The 23,338-nt window shown below is 37.9% G+C and overlaps 1 protein-coding gene across 4 annotated transcripts in view; it reads left to right on the top strand.

The window, feature by feature from the left end:
* Positions 1-737: 737 nt before the first annotated feature.
* Grm5 (glutamate metabotropic receptor 5) overlaps positions 738-23,338 on the top strand; it is a 350,264-nt gene continuing 327,663 nt past the window's right edge. Inside the window, exons 1-3 of one of the 4 annotated variants that reach the window (XM_075953286.1) lie at positions 738-1,151; positions 12,355-12,499; positions 17,511-18,367. In XM_075953286.1, the coding sequence (XP_075809401.1) occupies positions 17,710-18,367 (658 nt within the window). In that variant the 5' untranslated portion in view covers positions 738-1,151; positions 12,355-12,499; positions 17,511-17,709. Of the gene's footprint in view, positions 1,152-2,975; positions 3,304-12,354; positions 12,500-17,510; positions 18,368-23,338 lie in introns of those variants that run through there. The other 3 variants (XM_075953288.1, XM_075953287.1, XM_075953289.1) reach the window with 3 other exon arrangements.

Raw genomic sequence — 23,338 nt, 5'->3', positions numbered from 1 at the left:
GGGATTGGTATGTGAAATGAGAAAAGATAGGGTTTTTTTTTTTTTAAAAAATAAAAATTAAAAAAAGAGTAGCTGGCTCCCCCGATTTGTCCAGGCCATACTAGCATTATTAATAATGGCATTATTCCTTTGTTTAAGTCACACAAGTAGTTTATAGAATTTTCTTTTTAAAATATAATATAAAGATGACCTCAGAATTTTTGATGGTCCTAGAATGACTAAGGGTAGCAGGGGGAGGGAAGTCAAGCCATTTGAGGAAGAAGGAAGATGCTTAAGTAAGTGCCAAAGAGGAAGAGTTTTAATGGATGGACACAGAATCATTTTTAAGAAGTGCCTACAAATGCAAAATGACATTGCTAATGAGCAAAACTATTAAATTCAATGGTCTTTCTGACCACTAAGATTTCTGAATCACCTTAGGGTTCCCTGACTTACTCTCTGTCTCTGTCTCTCTTTCTGTTTTTCCTCTGTCTCTTTATCTCTCTGTCTCTGTCTCTCTGTTTCTGGTTCCCTCACTCCCTCCTTCTCCCTCCTTCCCTCCCTCCCTCCCTCCCTCCCTCCCTCCCTCCCTCCCTCCCTCCCTCCCTCCCTCCCTGTCTCTCTCCCTCTTTCCCTCCCTTCTGCCTTCCAGCAATAATGACACCCCTTCTCCCAATCACTGTCAGGAGTTTCAGTCAGTACTATCTTCAGAGAGAGGCTGATTATCTACCTGCTCCCCCATCTTTTCTCTGAGTGACATGCCACCACCCACGCCTCCCAGTACAGCTCTGCTTCTCCATCTCTGGGTGGGAATGAGCTAGAGAGGAAGTCCAGGGCTACCCTGGCCTGAACCCTGAGCCCACGAGGCTTTAGGAGCAGTGTTCATTCACTGAGCCCAGGCGAGCCAGCGGCCCCAAGCCGCACTCTGCAGGAGTAGGAGCCAGTCCAGCGCTGCGCTTCCAGCTGCGTCTGCCTGGGCGCAGCACGTGCTCCAGGCGCTGGCGCGAGAGAGCGAGCGCCACCGCCGAGGGCCCCGCAGCCGTTCTGCTGGCTGCCACTACTGCTTCGATCGCAGCCACTAGCGCTTTAACAGCAGCCAAGGCCGCTACGAAAGCGCAGGGAGCTTGTAAGGAGCGGCTGGCCAGGGGAACAAGGCTCAGGGCGCGCACCTGGTAAGAACAGGGCTGTTTTTCTTTCTCTCAGCTGTAGAGTTACCAGGGATGTAGGATGCCGCCGGAGCCCCTCCCCCAGCACAGGGATGGAGAGTGAGCGAGCAAGGGGCGGGAGCTTGGACTAAAGGGACCCAGGACGGCAGGTAGTGGGCAGGTGGAGCCAGGGATGCTAGGAGGTCCTGTAAGTTTAGGAAAGTCACCCTGCAAGGACATGTGCCCAGTAAATTAGACATGAATTTAGAGTAAGAAGCCTGAGCTTCTGTGGTATAGCTGAATGGGAGGTTTCGGAACATCTTTTTGTTTTCATTTGCGTAACTGAAGGATTTCAGTGGGCTTGTTTCCATAGAAAAATAACTAAAATAATCAGAGGCAGAAAAAAAAGAGCCAAATGAAGCACACCCCCCTTCCCCCGTCTCATGCTGGAGCATGTGCAATGATAAAACATGCATTTAGTGAGGGAAGGGGATTTTAGATCGCTAAGCATATTTGATGTTTTGGGGGCTAATAAGAGCACTTGCTGATGCAGCACCCCAAAACGAGGGAAGAAAGGAGATTATGGCTGGTTTTGAATACCACTATTACAATTCTAAAACGACACATGACTACAGTACCAACAATGAGAGATTTTCTAGAATTAGCGACCCATTTAAGACGTACATCAGCACATCTGGACCTTAAAAACCAAGTTTATGTATTTCTTGTAGTGCAAGGAAGATATAAATATGTTTTTAATCCTTAATTTTCTGGTAGAACTTTCACAAAGGATCATGACAGAGACCATGGAGACCAAGAGAAAAGAGAAGGGAGTTGAACAGACTCAGTGAGCTGTGTGGGGTGGTGTAGCAAGACTAGTTCTGGCTGTCAGATTTAGAATCAACGTTCATTCAGTCACACCGTGAGAAGCCCTGAGGTCATTGTCTAGGGAAATATGTGACCTTGAACAAGTCCATCAAGCACTGGATACTCCTTCTCTCCATCAGGAAACTGTAGAGTATTACTGCAGGTGGGATACTGACGTCTCATGGAATAGTGTGTGTTTGTATAGGATTGGAGAATTGTATAGGCAAAGGAAGAAGGGAGCACAGTCAGGACATACAGACAAAAGGGTTGTGAAGGTGTTTTACCCCAAAGCATCATAAACGGTTGCAAAATTCTGACGGTTGTTGGGAGGATGCATGCTGAAAGGTTGGTGGGAAAGGGTGAGACCAGCCAAAGATTCAGTCACCATGTGAAGATTCTGGAGTTCTGAGAGCTGTTTGGAGAGGTTCGGATACACAGAACTTTGTCATACATTTTTGGTGTTTTGTATATTTTGTTGTGCTGTTAAATAGCACTTGAAAAATATTTTTGTGACAAGCTACAAAGTTTTAATTTTTATTGAGGATTTGGGGATGTGAGAAGTTATCTAGAATTGATTATGACAAGGAAAATGACGCTCCTATTTCAAGGTTGGTCATTTGGTGTGTCAAAAGAGGGCATGGGGATGAGATAGGAATGCTCTGTAATATAAGCAGAGGAGGCAGAGGGGAAAGAGAGAGGGAAATGTGTCCTGGGACACGCATGTCTATACTCCCAGGGGCCAGCTGGCACCTATCCTGTCTTGATGCCTCTTTCACTCAAATGAAGAAAACCTGTCCATCCCTCCTCCCTGAATAGAGATTAAATCTTAGAATTCGGAGATTTGCATTGTAAATCCTGCCATGGTGAGTATTCACAAACTGCTCTCCGGGGTGCCCCCAGTTCTCCCACCAGCGTGAGTATCTGGCCTTGAAACTAGTCTACCCACCCTGATCTGCCCAGTAGTCTGTGTTCCTAAAGGAACTCACTGTGCCACTTGGTGGCACCAAAAAGTTGCGCAGAGAAGTCTTTTCTCTATAAATACTAACTACCACCCCGCCCTCCTCCGCTCTCTCCCCTGCTCCCCTTCCCCCCTTTCTTGGTAGAGGGGAAGATTGCTGCACACACCGCCCTCAGCTCGGCTGTTCTGGGCACTCTGAGCACAGGGGATGAGCTGGAGATCATCTTGGGATGGGGGAAAGCCCGGGACTCAGAAACCTGGCTCAAGCCCAATAATCCCAGCTGCCCAACTTTTCTCCGGGGGTCTAGCTGGACAGCATCTCACTGCCTGCTGCGGGGCCGGGGCCAACAGGGGGTAAGCTTGCTATGTCTGTGTGCCCAGGTATCCCCAGACCTGAGAAGGATTTAGGATGCTGAGCCGCTCACAGTGTGTTTTGGAGGAGGGGATGCAGGTGGAGGGAGGGTGACCGGAGCTGAGGAGGTTCACAACTGCTTCTTTTATGGGAGGCTATCATTAATTAAACCTGTTGGTGGAAAAGGCGCGAGCAGGAGGGTAATGCTGGGGAGAGATGCATGGGCTGAGATAGGGATTATGCATGCCTTTGGATCCCTATGCCTGAGCTTTGAGACGTCAGGAAAATGATTTAGAATGCAGACTGACTTAACCAAGCCATTGGAGGACTGAAAATTGAGAAAGCAAAGGTAGAGAAAGGATGGAAGGAGAAATACTTAAGGATAGACTGGGTTCTCCTCCAGCAGCAGCTTTGCTTGAGGCAGGGGCAGGGGGAACAGCGGGAGGTGCTGAAATCACGTCTTGGGCTTCAATGCCTCTCTCTGAATGTCACTTTAAGCCCCCATGCGCTTTCTTTTCCATTGGATGGAGCTTCTCTTTCCGTCCAGACACAAAGCTATGACAGGGCAGCAGAGCAGTTTGCAGAGGAGGTAATGCAGACTACAGGGACATGATGACAACAAACCAGGACAGTCCTACCAAGGCAAATGCTAGCCGGTGTTCTTAGTCTAACCCACACATTGGACCTCTCAGTGGGAAGTGACTGTTAGCCTAGAGGGTTCTCCACCTAGTTTTGCAATTTGTGGTTGTTCTAATTTCTCTCTAGAGCACAGGAAGTTGGAAAACAGACTTTAAGGAGGGGATCACAGATGTTTGTGTTTATTTAGTCAGAACCCTGGCATTGCTTCACCTGAACCAGTTCGAGTATCCAGGCAAGTCAGGAGTACTGGGCACCAATTTATATCTTCATAAGAAATTGGTATTGGTCAGTGGAAAGGTGAATTCTCCTTTTCTTTCCATTTCTATTCCCAATCTTGTATTTTATTGTTTGAATTGCTTAAGGAGTGGGCTAATGGTCACCTGTTTTCCTAGTACTAGCAGCAGGTTGTCTGTTTGGAACAGCCTCAAGAGCATGGCTAGCTCCAAGTTCATCTCCTTCCTCCATTGAGGATTTTCTCTGAGTTATTGTGATTTTCAGAGGGCTTACTTAGGTGTGTCATCTTTCTTGTTGTGTGTGGTTTGTGCTCTTGCCTTATAGAGTGCAGGGAATTTTCTCCTTTAATTTCTCTGTTACTTCCCTGTAATTATATATTGAATTGTCAGTTATGGATATTTTTGTCATTTGTGTATTCAACTTTCCATTTTTGAAGGATCACTGGTTTAGAACTGGAATCATTGGGTCTCAAACTCACTAGGTTAATGACATGCATGCCAGCAAGTCTGCAGCGTTTTCCTAGAAACCCTTTCAGCACCTTGGACAGGTCCAGACACACTCCATAGGCTGCTCAGAACACTTGCTGAGCAGCCACTGCTTAGAAAATAGCTTTTCCTGGTTCTTTACATTTCATGAGTAAATGTAAAATTGATGTATTTTAACTGAATCCCCTAGAGCATTGTAGTATTGCATAGCAATGTTTATTCTGTGTGTTATATGTTCAAAAAGAGAGGAAATACATTTTTTTAAAAAAAGGAGAAGAAAAAACTTTCAATAATTATTTATTATAGACCCTTATGAGATTATTTGGAGAAGGATGGTATTTGAATAGACCATGTGTTTGCTAAAATCTTCACTTATTATTAAAAGTAGACCTGGAGCTCCACCATCATTTCTTAGTACACATTATGGCTGTGTGAAAAGATACACAGGGTACCCTGGAAAATTCAGCCATAGATTTATGCTCACACCTAAAGATTATTGACAATTTTGGAATATTGAGTAATGAAACAGTGCTTTCATTTCTTCTGAGTTACTTTGTCATGTTTCCTGCTAGATCAGTTGACTTCCTACACATCTTTACATCTGTGAGTAAATGTCTTTCGTGATTCTTATTTTATTCAGCATGCATTGGACATTTTTGTGGGTATGTTACTATTTTCTCTTTCTGAAGAGTGATGGGAACTGGTCTGCAGTTATAAACTGAATTAAATCTGGGAGTGGTGATACATAAGTATAATCCCATTATTGGGGAGGTGGAAGTGGTAGGGACAAGAGTTCCAAGTCATCCTTAGTTATGTAGCAAGTTACGTGAAGACTTGTAACAAAAAGCAAAAGAAAAATCAGATGCTAATAAAGAGAAGACAACACTACACATTGAAATGATGACATTAAATAAATTGTAAAAAATATAATTAATTGTATTATTTGAGTAAAATATGTAGGCACGTTTAATCCAAGTTTTGCTAAATTCATGGAATAAAGAGACATACTTCTTTATATATTTTTGCTGTTGGATTAGCACATGGACTTAAATTTTTATCTTTACATAATTTCTGTTTATATTACTTAAATACATTCAACTTAATCCAACTTTGTGAAAATATGAGGACTCTTGATACACACACACATATATGTATGTCAGTATATGTGGCTTGCTAAGGTGAAGTGGATTTGCTTGGGATCTTGACACTGCATTATATAGAAGCAAAAGTTTTCTTGATTTGAAGTTATGTGTTTGGAAATATTAATCCTAATCCTAGGGCAGCTGTATTTCTGTTAGTAATTGAGATTAGAAGACACGAGATTGATATATCCAAAGAAGCAGTCTTTGTTCCTATTTTTATATTCATACAACCGACAAAGGAACATTTTAATTTTGAATTTTCAACGGTTTATAATCAAATAGTACCTTCTTAGTATTCCCATGTCTCATTAAAATAAAAGTATTTTAATAAAATGACATATCATAGGCTTGTTTTCATTGCTTCCAAATTAATGCAGAAGAGAAATGAATACATATTTTAATTTTAATGATATTATTTGAAATACACCCACAGACACAGACACACATACACACATATGTAAATATGTGTTTGTCTATAGACCTTCCAATAAAAGTTTTGTTGTAGACTAATGCTTGCCATGTTAAATACTGTTTATTTAGCACATTTGGCATCATGTCAAGTATTAAATGTGTTATATTAGTTCACCATCAAAAAGTTATGCAAAATACTGTTTTTGTTTGTTGTTTTGAAAACTGAAGTTTTTCTTTCATTGTTGGAATATGAAAATGGGTACAAGAAATCAACCCTAACGATATATACATACTTCCGTGTGTGTGTGTGTGTGTGGGATATTATGAAATAAATCCTTTTGTCATAAAATCAGTCTGCAGGTCATCTATTTTTGGAGGACCTTTCATGATGGTCCCCAGTGTGCTGAGGCTTGCAGTGTATTTTGGTAAAGAAGAATCTACAACAAACTGCTTGGATGTGGATCTCATCTTTTTTTGAGTACCTATGTGAATTTAGAAACAGAATTAAATCATATATATGTTTAATATAGGCTTCACACACACACACATATATATAAATAAATTTGGGTATTTGTTTATGCACATATATAGGTGTGGGTACAAACATATATAAATATATATACATATACATGTATAGACATATACCCACACAAACATATACAAGCATGTGCATATGTATATATATTTATAAACAAATACCAAAGTTTCCCTATTTTCTAATTTTGGGGGAAGGTAAATGATGAGAAACTAGTTGTTAAAATCCAAGTAATTTGCCTGACATGTGGTGCAGAGTATGTATGTAAAATCATGACTGTCTATTGTCTTTGGGATTTTGGATATAAAATTCTGTTTGCGTTCTCATGTTACTAATTTTCTCAACAGCGGATTTCATTTTGTTTTTCTTTGTGAAAAACCACATATGATGAAGAGATACTAGTTAACTTTTTTTATATTTCACTGCTCAAACCATGATAAACCAGATGAATAAACCAAGGGACATTTGACTCCCAAGTTCTAGCTTTTGACATAATGTTATCTTGTAACTGGGATATATAGATGAAGGTTTCTTTTTCCATTCTACTAATCTGAGTCAGCATCAAATTCTTCTTCCACAGGGAGTGTGCAAATATTTTTTCTCAAACATTCAAGAATATTTAAAATTAGACATGCAAATTTTAGGAGATAATCAGAAATCAAAATGCTACATAATTGCAGTTTCAAATATCTTCTTTTTTTAGCCAAACTGTTCAAGAAAGTGAAAAAGAAGATGCAGAAGCAAAAGATATATTTTAAGTAGACATGATTTGCTGTCATTATAAAATGTCAGCTCTAGAAGATTTCTTTAATGGTTACTTGTCGCAGTAGCTTTGGCTGTAGGTCACAGATGTTAAACTTTTGAGGCTATGTTTTTTAAGAAACATAAAAAATATAATTGCAATGGCACTAGTAGGCAACATGACTATAAAATACCCATCATTTTATTTGATAAAAATCAAAATAACTTTAAGACCAATATGTCTTAATGTAACTTAATTCTTTAGGGATTAGGAAATAATGCATTATTACTGATTTTTTAAAAAAATCAGTTAAATATGACTTTCAAATTGACATATGTAAAATACTATATAAAATAGCATTTACTATTCTGTTCAAGTTATATTGATTTCTACAACTAAAATGTAGCAGCCCCTGAAATTGCAAATGTATCCTAGGCTATTCTCACATTCTTTTATTATAATCTGTGGATTCTTACAATCATGCATAGGGAATGTAAAAGAAGACCTTAGAGTATCTCAGATGAGATTGTGTTTCTACAATGGAAATACCAGCCTTGGCAACAAGATCATACAGACGTACATATCAAAGTGAGGAAGGCACACTTGTGCTAACTTCCTTTGTATCATTGGTAGTTTCAGAGAATGATGAATTTTGATGTATTCCCCTTAGCTTCATTTTTTGTTACTATGATGTGGACATTACTTTGAGGACTTTCACGTGAATCGCACCCACTAAGAGCATTCAGGGATGTCTAGGAGTATATCTGGCTTCACAAATAAAATATTGTGTTACCAACCCTTTGGCTCAATAGACAGAGAACAGTGATACTGTGAAATATCCTCCAATGGATAAGTCATTATCCTGCTACAACAATCTTCACAACTGACAGTAGCACTGTGGTTAAGACAGAGATAAGTGATTCAGGTAAGCAAGATGAACTAATCTGATATATTTAATGTAGTTTTTAATGGCTGGACATAAGACAAACATGTAATGGACAGCTCAATCTCTAGAATGATGTGTTGTCAGTCAATATGTGAACTCTAAACAATCAAACCACGAGGTCCTTCACAGGGCATTGCTACTTGATTATAATAAGCATGGGCATCAAGTTTGTTGGGTGTCTTTTCTGACTGTTATTTTTCATAGGTATGAAACCTAAAGAACATTTTGCCTGTAAATTTCCATACCAAAATGTATTGATATAGATAGTAATCATAATACCTTCTAGAGTTTTTGCAAAGCTTACATGAAATAGAATGTTTCCATATAACAATAAATATCAGCAACTAGTAAATAAATAGAGATCAACTTTTAAAACTACAAAGTATATTTCTAAGCATCTCTTGAGTGGGTTTTGTTTTAGCAGGAAAAATATTTCTTTACAGTCCTTGGGGATATGCCATAAATATTTAGAAAGCGTTTGGGGGCCATGAAATGGTTAAAGCTTAAAATCACTGCTTGATAATAAAATTGAGACCAGTTAGAAATGGTGGATTGTGTTATTAGTACTTTTTTATTGCTTTGTTGCAAAAGGCTGTTTCAGGTCTTCATGGACTCCTAAACCACTTGTTTAAATGATTTACAGTGATTTAGTGAGTTCCCGTCTATGGCTAGCACTTTTTAGCTAATGCATAAAATTGCAGATTTCATCTTTTTGTAGTGCCATTTATGGCTTTGGGAGGATTAAAATATGGCCCATTCTTTGTCTGCAGCTAAACAAAGAGGATGCTGTTCTCTTTTGTTTACAATGTCACAGATGTATGCTTCAGATACGGATGACAGCAGAGCTTTCCCACATTGCATGGGTCTCAATATCATTATACTTCCGAGTGCTTCTTATCTACGTACACAGTTGTTTATTTAAAAAATGTATCAAAGGCAAACAGAGCGCATGCAGTATTGACACCCTGTTTGGGATGAGGCTATGGCTCATGTGGAAGGAATCTTGTTAGCGTTGACGTCCTGAGCTATGTGATTTGCTTTCGTGAGGATTAAGTTATATAAGAGACATCTGTGCCAGGAAGATGGTTGGGCAGCGAGAAGATTGTTGAAAATAAAAGACAATGTGAGCTATGAGACTGATTACGTTGCCATTTGCCATTTATAACAAATTCTACCCACCATTTTCTCCTTTTTAAAATTCATTTAAGATATAAGACTGCATAGTTACTTAAGACAAATTACATATTTACATGTTAAATTTGTCCACTGCTTTCTATGATGGACAATGAATTCATAAATGTAAAGGTGGATTAAAGTACTTGATTGCTTCTGATATTGCCCTGTTGAACAAACACACCATATAAATTAAACTATCCATATCCACTTTGAATGATAAATATCTCCAAATTTAGCCAGGTGGTGGTGGCGCACGCCTTTAATCCCAGCACTCGGGAGGCAGAGACAGGCGGATCTTGTGAGTTCGAGACCAGCCTGGTCTACAAGAGCTAGTTCCAGGACAGGCTCCAAAACCACAGAGAAACCCTGTCTCAAAAAACCAAAAAAAAAAAAAAAAACCACATCTCCAAATTTATTAAAATTTAGGCCTTTACTGTTTTAAATATTTTTGGCCATTGTTTGAGGCAATACCTCCCCATTATCCATAGCAAGGACTTATTTTTCTCATCAACTTACCACCCTTACAGACCAGAAGCTACAACACACACACACACACACACACACACACACACACACACACACACACCATCATCATTATCATCTTGTTTTGAGATGATGTATTTTACTTTGTATGAAATGAGGATCATCAGTTACTGTTTTCTGATTTATTTGCTGATATTCTTTGATGATTTCAAACATACAGGCAAGGAATTAAGTGCTGAGACTGGATCTCTAGAACTAACATCAAAAGCCTAGTGTAGTGATTCCCACATGTCACTCTGTCACTTCAGCACTGGTGGTCAGGGACAAGGAGATCCCAGGGACTCACTATCCAGTCAGTCTCTCAGAAATCATGATTTGTTCCCAGGTTCAGGGAGGGACCCTTTTTCTTTCCCAATAAAAGTACATGAAGAAGATTGCGGAAGACAGTCTGTTCTCAGCCTCTGGCTTCCACATAGGTATTTATGGGTGTACCGCTCCCATACACATATATTCACACATACAACTCCCAGCTCTACACATTCAAAGAAACAGATGTTCTAAATCTAAACCATGGCTCTGCTACTAACTTGCTCTTGAAGCATGGACAAAGAATAATGTATCTCTGAGCATCAGATCTACCATAACAAAACTGTATGACAGGTAGTTAAAATGCCAATTATTCTACAACTGGATAATATTTAAAGTCAGAAAACTAAGCAAGGTGTATTTTTCTGTCAGTTTTGCCATTAGATAGGAGATTTTCATGCCAGGCAAGAGTTATACCACTGAACAACATATCCTGCCCCATCTGTGTATTTATATTATTATAATCATTGCCACCATCATCAAAAGACATATTATAGCAAGACATTTTAAATACACTGTATAACAAAGAACAAAATATATCAGGGAAAGGACTTAATACCAATAGAATATTAACATATATATATATATATATAATTAATGTTGTTTACTTAGAACATTATAAGGAATAAATTGTATAATAATGATCAAAGTTGAATTTTTGTTGCACTCTGATCCCAGTCTGGTATTCATTATTTAATATCAATGGGTCTCAGTAGTGTGGAATCATATACGAGACACTCTCTAGTTACATGATACTGTCTTACTTAATTTGTTGAAAATGTGAGGGGAATATTCAAAGTTCTCTGCTCATTTCTCTAGACTGATTCTAATCTTTGAGGTCCTGTGATGGCCAAGACTACAGGGCAGAGGGGGTGACTGTGATATACTTCTCAGTAAGGAGGAGAGGTTATCATGGAATCTTGGCAGGTAGTCAAAATACAAGGTGATACAGAGAGAATAAATTTTATATTTTGCACGTTTAGTATTTATCAGACAATTCTACGCAAGAATTGTATCAAATTATGCTCAGGGTACCACATATTCAACCCTTTATAGGTTTTAAGTTTGTTGTATCTGCAAAGTTGTGTAAAAAGCCACCACATTAGATTAGGATTAAATACCATAAGAAAAGTGTGAAGAGTGATTAGGGAGAAAAATAATATGAGAAAAAAGTTTTCCACATGTGCTTAGAGGCCATGGGAAGCAGGACATCTTAGATTTTGGAAAGGAAGTATTTTAAAATATTTCACTCAATCTCTCCTAGAACATATGGGTATGGGTAATTATCTTAGGCCATTGTTATTAAGGGTGTAAGTCTCAGCAACACCAGCCACAGCCAATAGAGAATAGTTCCAAGATTCACACTTGATTCTCCTGGATTCTAAGTCTATACTTTCAACTCTGTGACAAATGTCATTGTAACAAATCAACTAAAGGTCACAACCCATTTGAACAAAGCCACTGGAACAAAGTAGACAAGAACAGATTTAACTGGATTAGTAAACCCTTAAGGAGGAGCAGGGGGATGAGGTTGGGTGAGGGGAATTCAGATCACCAAAGAGACTCCAGCAGAAATTGAGGAGGGCTTCGTAACCCTCAAACTTGAAATATTCTAACCATACCAATAAACTTGGAAACTTAGAAATTAATTTATGCCCATTCATGACATTTAATGAAAACCTAATCATGCATTTTTTTATTTATTTCCAATATGATGTGACTATACTGTGCTATATAACTCTCCACACCAAAAACACAAACTCGAGGTGAGAAGGTTTCTGATCCTAACTGTTCAGCCTCCTTTCTAGTTTGTCTTCATCTCTATGTATTTAGACCTTTGGAATCCCATGCAATGCAGCTTGTGTAACTACCTTTTTTCTTTTTTGCTTCCTAGGTGATTTCATCCAGATTCTTGGTTTACAAAAAAGGACATCCGTACGCTGATGCCTCCCACATTTTATATCAACAATTGAGACCTCTCTGGAGAAACTTAGCCTTGTATATCCAGCTTCTTTATCTGCATATGTTCATGAATTTGAGTAAGTATATGAAACACAGCCTCTTTTGTATCCACCAAATGTGCTGGCTGTGCTCGTTCAACTCAATGAGGAAACTAGGCTGCAGGTGCCCAGGCTGAAATCCTCAGCTCCCTCATTCTCCCTGAAGCCTCCTTGCCTTCTCATCTTAGGTCATCTGACAGCAAACTCTTTCATTTTACATTCCAGATCCCACAGAATCTCTCTTGTGGCCTCATCTACCATCCAGCCACTACCGTCTGATCTAGTTCCATAGATTCTTCCTTGCTTCCCCACCATCTGCCTTTGTGGTCTTTCTCTTGATCAAATGTAAGGCAGATTGTAACCCTTCTTTGTTGAGAACCATCCCAGAAAAACATGGCCATACAATGTTAAAACCACGGAATTTTGAAGTCTAAACAGGCTGACCATGATCACAGAACCTCACAGACTAACCACTGCTTCCCTCGCGCTTTCCAGCAAGTACACTGATTCTTTAGTATTCTCCAAGACACTTAACAAAATTCTGTCTCTGAAACTTGATATTTGCTTTAACCCTTGTCTGGGATGTACTTATCCTAGATGTTTTCCTGATGAATCCTTTGCTTAAGCACATATTAGTTGAATATTACCTTATAAATTTATATTATTGTCAGCATTATTTAACACTTGTTACTTCATGTCTCGTTCTATTGTCCTGTGATGTTATGCTTCTTTCTGTTTCAGGACTCTGTTGCATAAAGACTTTCATCAATTTATCTTGTTTATCATCTAACAACTCCTTCTACTGTTAGCTTGGTATAGCCTCCATGAGATAATGAACTTACTCTATCCAAAATGGAGCACTCAAGGTATAGCAGAATGTTTGGTCCAAAGTAAACCACTCAGTAACTAGTTATTGACCAGATAAGTGATATTGATATATGTGATGTGTTCTCTACTTGTCTATTGGCAATTTACCCACTATTATTTTCTAGTATTTTGGTAGCATAAAGGATAATATTTTTGTGAAGTCTTATAATAATTTGAAATGTAATACATTTCTTCTAAGTTTCTAAACCATAATATTTTTTTGTGGGGGGAGGGGTCCTAACCGTGTATGCAGGAACGGACTCAGAATGGAATACAGAGAAGGCCATCAGGTGTCCTATCCTCATTCCCTTGAGAAAATTTCTCTCACTGGATCTGGAGCTCACTGGTATCCCAGAAATCTTCCGGTATCTGTCCTCCTGAAGTTTCAGACATGTGAGGGTCCATGCCTAGATTTTTATGAGCACTAGGGATTGAATGTAAGTTCTTATGCTTGCAAAGAAAGGAGACTTTTACATACAAAGCCACCCTCTAGATTCAGTAACTTATCCTAACCATAATTTCTATGCATCTGGCATCATAAAATGGATATGACACTTCTGTTGCTGTGCTGGAAACCATTACAAAGACCTACTTAGAGAGAAAGCATCTATTTGGCTCTCACTTCCAGATCACTGTCATTGAACGTAATCAAGGCAAGCACTCAAGGAAGTAACAAGGGATGAATCCAGCTTGCTAGCATGACTATTTTCCTGGTTTATACTTAGCCAGTTTTCTCAAACTGACCTGAACCATCTGCCTAAGGATGGTATCACTCACACCAATCATTAATCAGACAATTTCTTGAAAAATGTGGAAAATGGGCACCCTAATCTAGGTAACCCCTCAGTTAAGATTCCCTCAGACGACTTTACACTATATAATGTTGATAGTTAAATCTAATTCAGACAATACACACACCACATGTGTGTATGCATTTCCTTATAGTAGTCAAAATATTTTAAACACATCTATCGCTTCTCTTTACTGAATCATCACCCCTCCCCCAGACCCACTGGAGGCCTTTCACTCTTTAAATTACAAAGCAACTCTAAGAGTTTTTGTAACCTTAGAACATTTAAGGTGTATCTGTATGATCCCTCTCATTTTCATTGCCTTTGTTAGTATAGCTTTTACAAGAATGGGTAATAAGGCAAAAGAAGATATAAGAAAGTATATTTTAGAGTAATCAGAAATAAACAATTGTTCTTTACCATTTTGGAAGTTATCAGTTAACTTATCAAACTCATATATATTATGTATATATATATATATATATATATTTGTGAAATAGAGATAATGAAATAGTTTTTGCAAAAAAATCTTAGATTTTTAAATAGTTTGTTGATATAATCAGCAATGTACACACATACATAAGATATAACTACTGAATCAAATATTATCAAAATGTATAAAATAAATATATTTTCAATAAAGACAGATATTTTTCTTCGTGCAATGTAGAAGACCTTGGATATGCCTCTGGATATATAGTGTTGGGACCATCCTGTGTTCCTTGATATCACTTGATCTTTGTCTCTCACTCTGTAAGTTGTTTTTTTTTCATCGCTTTTCCCCCCTGAAATCTGGTCTTAGGGGGAGCTCTTCTTAGCTCCACTTTTGATAGGTTTATATTTGTTCTTCAGATGGTTTCATGCATTCCAGATTTTATATACTGGCTGCTCTGCATTTACGTCTCAAACTAAAACTATCTTCTAAGTCTCACATCCCTTTTCTACTTGACATCTGTTCCTGGACACATCAAAAAATGTTTCAAATTTAAAATATTCAGAAGAAAATAGTTATTTTTCTTCTGCTACTCTGGCTCACTTATCTGTCTATCTCATCTATATTAACTGTATCAAATAAAGGTAATTTCATAGGCAGGATTTCAGGGGCAGATTAACCTTCTTCCATCTCTACTCATATCTAATTCATCAGCACACCCAGAGGATTCTTCTTGGAAGTTATATCTAACTGTGTCGACTTCTTTCTATTTTTACTGTTATCAGTCGTGACGGAGCCTCTGTTATTCCACCTAGATTACTATGAGTCTTCTAATTGGACTTCTTGGGTCTGTTATCCAGAATATCCTGCTAGCCAAAGGCTCCTAAACTTGAATGTGCTTGTCATTTGCTTACAGCTTCAGAATGGAATTTAGTGGCAATTCACATTAAACACTAAGAGATCCAACATAGTCTGCCTCTTCTTTAGCCTGAGAAGCTAATGCCACAATTCCATCTCTCTCGGTCTTTAGGTCCTAGTTGTCTTTCTACATGAACATCCTCTTTTTTATCTTGTTAACTTTCTTTGTATTCACTAAGTGTCCACGTATGCCATTGTTTGGGGTATTGACTAATAAAGTAAGTCTGTGAGTATCAGGAGAATATATACCATTATATATTGTAAATATTTAATTGTAAGAGAGGTACAACAATACATACAAACCATTGATTGGGTGTAGTAAGTGCTTCAAGAAAGGCGATAATAATTATTAATGTGCATCACTGTACAACGTTTTCACATATCTCCTACCTAGTAGTTAAGTATTGTTTGAAAATGTCATAAAATTAATTTGACATATAAAATGGTGGCAGCAGTACTTAAATATGTATACCATATCTTGTTATATATGGCTTTGCTAAAACAACTCTCTAACATTGGATTGAATGCTCATTTGATGTTGTTGATAGGTCATTTCTAGCTTTATATTCGTTCTTTTTTTAATTAATTAATTAATTAATTAAAGATTTCTGTCTCTTCCCTGCCACCGCCTCCCATTTCCCTCCCCTCCCCCAATTAAGTCCCCCTCCCTCGTCTTTAAACATAATTTTTTGAGAATTTTTCATCGTGCACCCCAATCTTGTTAATTTCTCAGTCTCTCTATATCTGCTCCTCACCCCTGCAGCCTGCTCCCCAAAATTAATTAGAAACAAAACAAACAAACAAGCAAAAAAATCCACCTCATTCCTCTGTTATTCCATTATTTCTTCATTCATTCTAGTAGCTTTGGAAGCTGTGTTGTGTCATGCAGTATAACCCTATGTCCAATCAGCCTGACCCACAAAATATTCATTGTAATGAGTCATTAACAGATCTGGTGCACACCATCACCACTGGACCATCACCAAAACTCCCCTGACATATCCTGCTGCTGCCCCAAGTCAGGAGATACTTTGGGTAACCTTCTGCAGGACCAGTCTGTTCACTCACTCTGGCAGGTCATAGACAGGGTAGATGTTAGGATGGGCCAATCAAGGCTGAATTGTTCCATCAAGACCATGGGGACCACCCTCTCAGGTGAGGGTAGAACCAGCTCTCCTAGGCCCATATCATCAGGACCAACTCTCCCATATCTATGGTGAAGAAGAGTGGGACTATCTTTTCTGAGTGCATTGGCCAGCTTGTCTATGGGGGCAGGGCCAGCTCTTTTGTAGCAATGTCCATCAAAGGGCAAGGTCAGCAATCACAGTCCTCACCCATCCTTGATATGTATTACATATTAAATGTACAAAATGCTTGTATATCACAGAATCCTTATTCAATATACTTTACACTGCATCAAGGCAGAAAATAAACATGATTTTAATGTTTTGTTTTGTTGGCTGTGGGGATGGTAGAAATGGAATTCAGGGTCTTGTGTAGACTACTCAAGCACTCTACCACTGAGTCACATCTAAACCCTCTAATGAACACTGCTTTAACAGATGAATAGTTAGCAAAAGTTCAGTAGTGAGATTTGGAAAGACTTCAGATCTGATTCCTGTTAAAATAAAAATCAAAACTGGATACAGTCGTACTACCCAGAGATCACTCACCAATCTTCAAAAGTATTTAAGGACCAGTGTTTTCAGGATATTTAGTTCATAGACTAGCTTGAATAATTAGATGCTGTTTTTCACAGGTGTTTTTGCTGTATATCCCATTTGGTTTTCTGTATTCCAGATGAACAAAAGGAAAGTATTAATGTAAAGATGTCAAAACCAAGAAACTGACGCAGAGACAAAACAGAACACACACACACACACACACACACACACACACCCCCCAAATCCCCACATTTTTCAATCTAGTTTTTCAATCTATAATATCAAATCCCTCTGTTTTTCCATTAATATGGTTGTTCAGAGTGTATCTGGAATAGAATTTATTATGTTAAAACTCATGTTTCTCACTATTTTTTCAGGTAATGAAGATCATGACCACATGGATGCATTTAACTAGAAGCTATCTGGGGACCTTGTTACTTTTTAGAGTATATATCTAAATTGCTGCTGGATTCCATCAATGTGCCGCTCAACGCAGGGTGTCATTTGATTACTCCTATTGGAATTCTGAATTTCTTCCACCATGATGTATTTATTAGCTTGAATTCCTCCCCTAAAATGGTCCTTCTGTTGATCCTGTCAGTCCTACTTTTGAAAGAAGATGTCAGAGGGAGTGCACAGTCCAGCGAGAGGAGGGTGGTGGCTCACATGCCAGGTGACATCATTATTGGAGCTCTCTTCTCTGTCCACCACCAACCAACTGTGGACAAGGTTCATGAGAGGAAATGCGGGGCAGTCCGTGAGCAGTATGGCATCCAGAGAGTGGAGGCCATGCTGCATACCCTGGAAAGGATCAACTCAGACCCCAATCTCTTGCCCAACATCACACTTGGCTGTGAAATAAGAGATTCCTGCTGGCATTCAGCTGTGGCCCTGGAGCAAAGTATTGAGTTTATAAGGGATTCGCTCATCTCTTCAGAAGAGGAAGAGGGTTTGGTACGCTGTGTGGATGGCTCTTCTTCTTTCCGCTCCAAGAAACCCATAGTGGGAGTCATTGGGCCTGGCTCCAGTTCTGTGGCCATTCAAGTCCAGAATTTGCTCCAGCTTTTCAACATACCTCAGATTGCATACTCTGCAACCAGCATGGATCTGAGTGACAAGACTCTATTCAAGTATTTCATGAGGGTCGTTCCTTCAGATGCCCAGCAGGCACGAGCCATGGTGGACATAGTGAAGAGATATAACTGGACCTATGTCTCAGCTGTGCACACAGAAGGTATGTGATTTCCTCTATACATATTAAATATGCCACAATACTTTGAAGTACCTCTCAGTTAAATTATCAGTTATTGCATGCCTGAAATATTTACCAGTGTGGGTATTTTGAGATGCCTCAACATCACCAGTATGATAAAAAGGACCATGTATTTACACTAACATAATCATTTATATGTCTATCACTTGTTAAAGAGCAAGATATGTTTTTCAATAGGGATTGTACTATTTCAAATTCTGCTATGATGATGATTATTTCTAAAGGTTTATTTTCATTTTTCTGGATCTTTATTTAGTATCTCACATATTTAACATTCTATCATTTTTTTCTCTTGTTTTTATAGTTGAATGGAAGTAGACAGAAAGATATCTAGTAAGGAATGTAGCTTAGCATGCTGTTATGAAGAATTGTCAAACAGTGTAAACTTTAAATTATTTGTTATATAGAATGCTTAGCTAAATCCATAATAATAAGAAGAATGAATTAGTTTTATGCTTGTGTAGAATACATTTGGAAACTATAATTTTCAATACAATAATAATGTTTTCTAAATTTATTGTTTTGTTGTATTAAAAATATAGTAATAAGGGAACACCTGAAGCACAATTTATAAATTAACATAAATTATATTTGTTGCTAACAGTGTCTTGAACTGAATGTTCATATGCAACTTTTCAATCTGTTTGTTTAAGACTGTTGATTTTTTTGTTGACCTATAGGACTTATGTGATCTAAGTATTATTGTAATAGTTTTCCTAGGGCAACAAAGTGCACATAATAAGTAAGCATAAACGCATACTGGAGGAAACAACAAATTCTTCTTTAAAATCATCAAACACTTAGAATACAGAAGACTTAAAAATCTTTGAAAATGTATCATTGGAACGCAAACAATATTGCAAGATGTGGTGGTAATTTATTGGGAAATTAGTGAATTTATTTTGGGGAGTTTATATCAGAGTTTTGGACAGTTTAGCTAATTTAGATATAACAAACTTCTTGCTATCAAGTAGTGTAATAGCATACCCTTCACTGTATAGGCCCTTATTCATAATATTTAGTGTAGTACAAATGTAAAATAGGCTTCCAGATTAATTGACATTTCTCTAACTTTGAAAGTTTTCAATTGTAAAGTGATAGTTTATTTCGAAACATGGATGTGTGGCAATTCTGTGTAATACAATGTATAGGCTAGGATTTCTTTGGTTTTTCTTTTCATAGAAAAAATATGTTCCTTTTGCTGTGGAGCCTGTGATAAACATCAAACTCAGGGTCTTGCCCATTGCAAATGTACACTGAGCAATGTTCTATCAAGGCACATAATAACCTTTCCTTTTGCATCCATCTAATGCTGAGATTTTTTGTGTAAAAAAATCTGTTTTACTTGATTCTCACAAAAATCCAGTGACACAGTGTGTTCACATATTTTATGCAAATTTTAAGATTCAAAATCTTCAATGAGCTTGAGTAATTACTAAATATATACCTAATAGTAAATTTAGAGCCAGAACTAGAGCACTTAACTAACTTAGAGTTCTATATACCTTTATAGTTTAAGAGAATCCAATGGTCTAATGCTTTGGGTATATGTTCATAGATCACAAGCTTGTTAAAGGCTAATATATGCAAGTCTTCTTGATAGTTCTGTGTATCAAAATCTTCTATGAATTTTCAGTTCAGCAAAGAGGATGAGGCACACACAGATACTCATGTAACCATAACTCCAAGTAGCAGAAAGTTACAAGGAATGCCTCTAAAGTACATTGAGAAATGATTACACTAACTTTTCTGTTATGTTGGAAGTCTAGTGAGAATCTGATGTTCTACTTTTAACAGGGAGAATGCTAATACTTGCTTAAAATGAAACGCAAACACAGAAAGCAATGGCTTTCAAGATGTTCAACTTCCTAGATATGGACGGAGGGGGGAGGACCTAGGACTTACCACAGGGCAGAAAACCCTGACTGCTCTTTGGACTGGAGAGGGAGGGGGAAAGGAGTGGGGGGAGGGGGAGAAGGGTGGGAGGAGGGGGAGGGAAATGGGAGGCTGGGAGGAGGTGGAAACTTGTTTTTTTTTCTCCTTTTCTCAATAAAAAAAAAGAAAAAAAGAAAAAAAAAGACATGATAAAGTAGAAGATGGAGCACACTTCAGTCTTCAGAAGTGTAAGGTTTGCACCCCATGGAGGAGAGGCTAAGTTAAGATCTGCTTCCAGAGAAACTAATCTTTACATTTTCATTTTACAAATACCAATCCTTGTTTTAGTCTAAATTGGCACCAGTGCTCAATAAGTAATTTACTAAAGTACATGATGATGTCTTCACACAGCCCACTATTATACACCTATTAAAATGAATGACAAGCTTTGTTTGTTAATGAGTAAGAGTAATCAGGGCTAGAACAACTTTAAGTGAAAAGCAAGGTATGGCTCTTCATATCTGGGATTCCATATATATGAATTATTTGTCTACATTTTCTTAGAATAGCTAACTGTGACGAGCAAAACTGAAAAAAATCTTATTCTGTGAGGAAATTTAAGTCAATAGGGAATATGACAGAATGAAAGATTTATTTTTCATGGAAGAATTAGCATACACTTATTCAATGTTCTATGATACACAAATTGCCTATTGTAGCATATTAATTAGACTAAAGTATTTTGTTTGAGGGAAAAATAAAGCAATAGAAACTGTGTTAATAAACACATACAAAATATAGTATAATACAAACAGGAATTTGGAGATCCAGGTTTGAATGTTCACATATTAAAATTAATGTTGTAGATTTTTTTTGATGATTTCAGAAAGAACTTTGCTTATGAACAAGAATTTGGACATGGGCAAATGAGTCATGATATCTTTTTCTTTGTCCATGTAGTAGTGGAGTGGTATAGATGTTCACTAAGCAAAACTGGCATCCAGTCAGAAAATCTTTGAGTCAAACAAGATTCAGGTGTATTGGATTGTGTGGGAACTCTCCAATAGATGTCTCTTGTTCGGTTGCTTGGTCCTTCAGAAAGTTTCTTTGAGATTTTTTCATAAATGAAAATGCCAATTCATGCTCTCTTCTGTCTGTCTACTTACCTGTCTCCCTATCTATTTATCTATCATCCATCTGTCCGTGGTTCTCAACCTTCCTAATGTGTGACCCTTTAATTCCTTATAGTGTGGTGACCTCAAAACATAAAAAAATATTTTCATTGCTACTTCATAACCATTAGAGTACTACTCAGCAATAAAAAACAAGGACTTCATTTTTCTAGTTACGAATCATAATGTAAACAATCATGTTCTCTAATGATCTTAGGTGAGCCCCATGACCCTCAGGTTGAGGACTCAGGATCTATAAATTCTGTATGATCCTCTATCTATATTTCTCACTAGATTGAGATCACTTCCTGCAGTTTCAGATCAATTGGTCTCTAGCCCTCTCCATTTATTTTAATATTCTAATAAGCTGTCGTCTTTTGCTCAGTTGACTGTTATTGAAAAGTACAAAAATTTCCTGATGCTTTTATGTGTTCTATCAATTACAAAAAGATAAACTATTTTTCTAAAGTGCTTTGTCTTCAAATTACCATTTACCCCATGTTTAAACATGACAGCACTGTATCCACTAATCCTTTGGAAACTATCCCAAGATGCTTCTAGAAAATCCATGCTATCTCTCCTTTCAGAGGAAGCACAGGAGACCTGGAACCCAGCTTTAATATTAAGTGATTGCACTTACATTTCCTGTCACTTATACCCTCTGTATACTACAAGAATGAATATTAACAGTGATGTATGATACATAAAACTACACCTAGAACTTCTCGTCTTTGAGATTTATAATATAAAGCAAGTGAACAGAGCATTAAAGTAGTGATCTTGAAGGACAAGGCAAACTAGTCCTCTGGCACTACAGAGGAGAAGATGCAGTGATTCAGAAGAGAAATGTAATTTCTTCTTCCATGAGTCAGTCAGTCCAGACAGTACCCTATTTGCTCTGAGAAAATTTAAGAGGTATTTCACCTCAGTACTTTTCCACAGTTTGGCATATGTGTGCATGTGGCCCAGGTTAATGGTCTTCATCATATTAGGGCTCTGACAGATTCTTTTCAATGGTAACCCCAATTAATGAGTCCCCCGAATTCTAACCATTAAGAATGTGAGCAGGATTTGCACTCATGCAACAGGGGCCTCATAGTTGATTTGTTTAAGGAAGCATCAAGTGGAGACTACTCTCTTCAACTTCCACCCAAGGCCTGGAATTGAACTTGGGGCATCATTCATGCTAGGCAAACTGTTCATCACTGAGATGTATCCCACGTCTCATGGACTTTTTGTTTTAAAATAGGATTCACTACACTGCTATACTTTCAGTCCTCTTGCCTCAGCCTTCGCAGTGGCTGATATCACATAGGTTTAAATGACTAGGCTGTGTTCAGAGTTTCTTCTTAGTTTGCCTTGAAAACCACTGCCGCATTTTTGGCCTCAGGCTTTTCAGAGAAAGCTGCTAGAAACTTTTGACGCCAGACATCTGAGACGAGTAAAAGTGCCTCCTGACACACAGCCATTTGTAATCACGTGAATGAGCTCAGCTGAAGTCTTCCACACTATCCAATAGATCACAATTCCAGTTGAGAGTAATGATAAAAATCTTTAAGATAGAATTTAGCAAAGCGTATATATATCTAACTAGTTTTAGATTCTAACCTCACTGGACACAATGAGATCACAGCAGTCACATTCAAACTTCAGTGTCCAAAGAAATAAGATTATCACCTGCTCTGCCACCTCACCTAAAGAAAACACATGTAATAAATGAATTAATATTACTGAAATGAAAATATGACACCATAGAATAAATGTTTCAGGTGAAAATACTTAGTTTCTATACTTGTGAGTTTGATAAATAATAATAACTATGAAATGTAACCTGTATTGCATGTAAAAAATGCCAATAGACTTGTAGAGTCTGTTATTGCATTCT

This window comes from Microtus pennsylvanicus, chromosome 18 (genome assembly GCF_037038515.1).
Source record: "Microtus pennsylvanicus isolate mMicPen1 chromosome 18, mMicPen1.hap1, whole genome shotgun sequence".
Classification (NCBI taxonomy): Eukaryota; Metazoa; Chordata; class Mammalia; order Rodentia; family Cricetidae; genus Microtus; species Microtus pennsylvanicus.
This window is presented reverse-complemented; position numbering and strand designations above follow the sequence as displayed.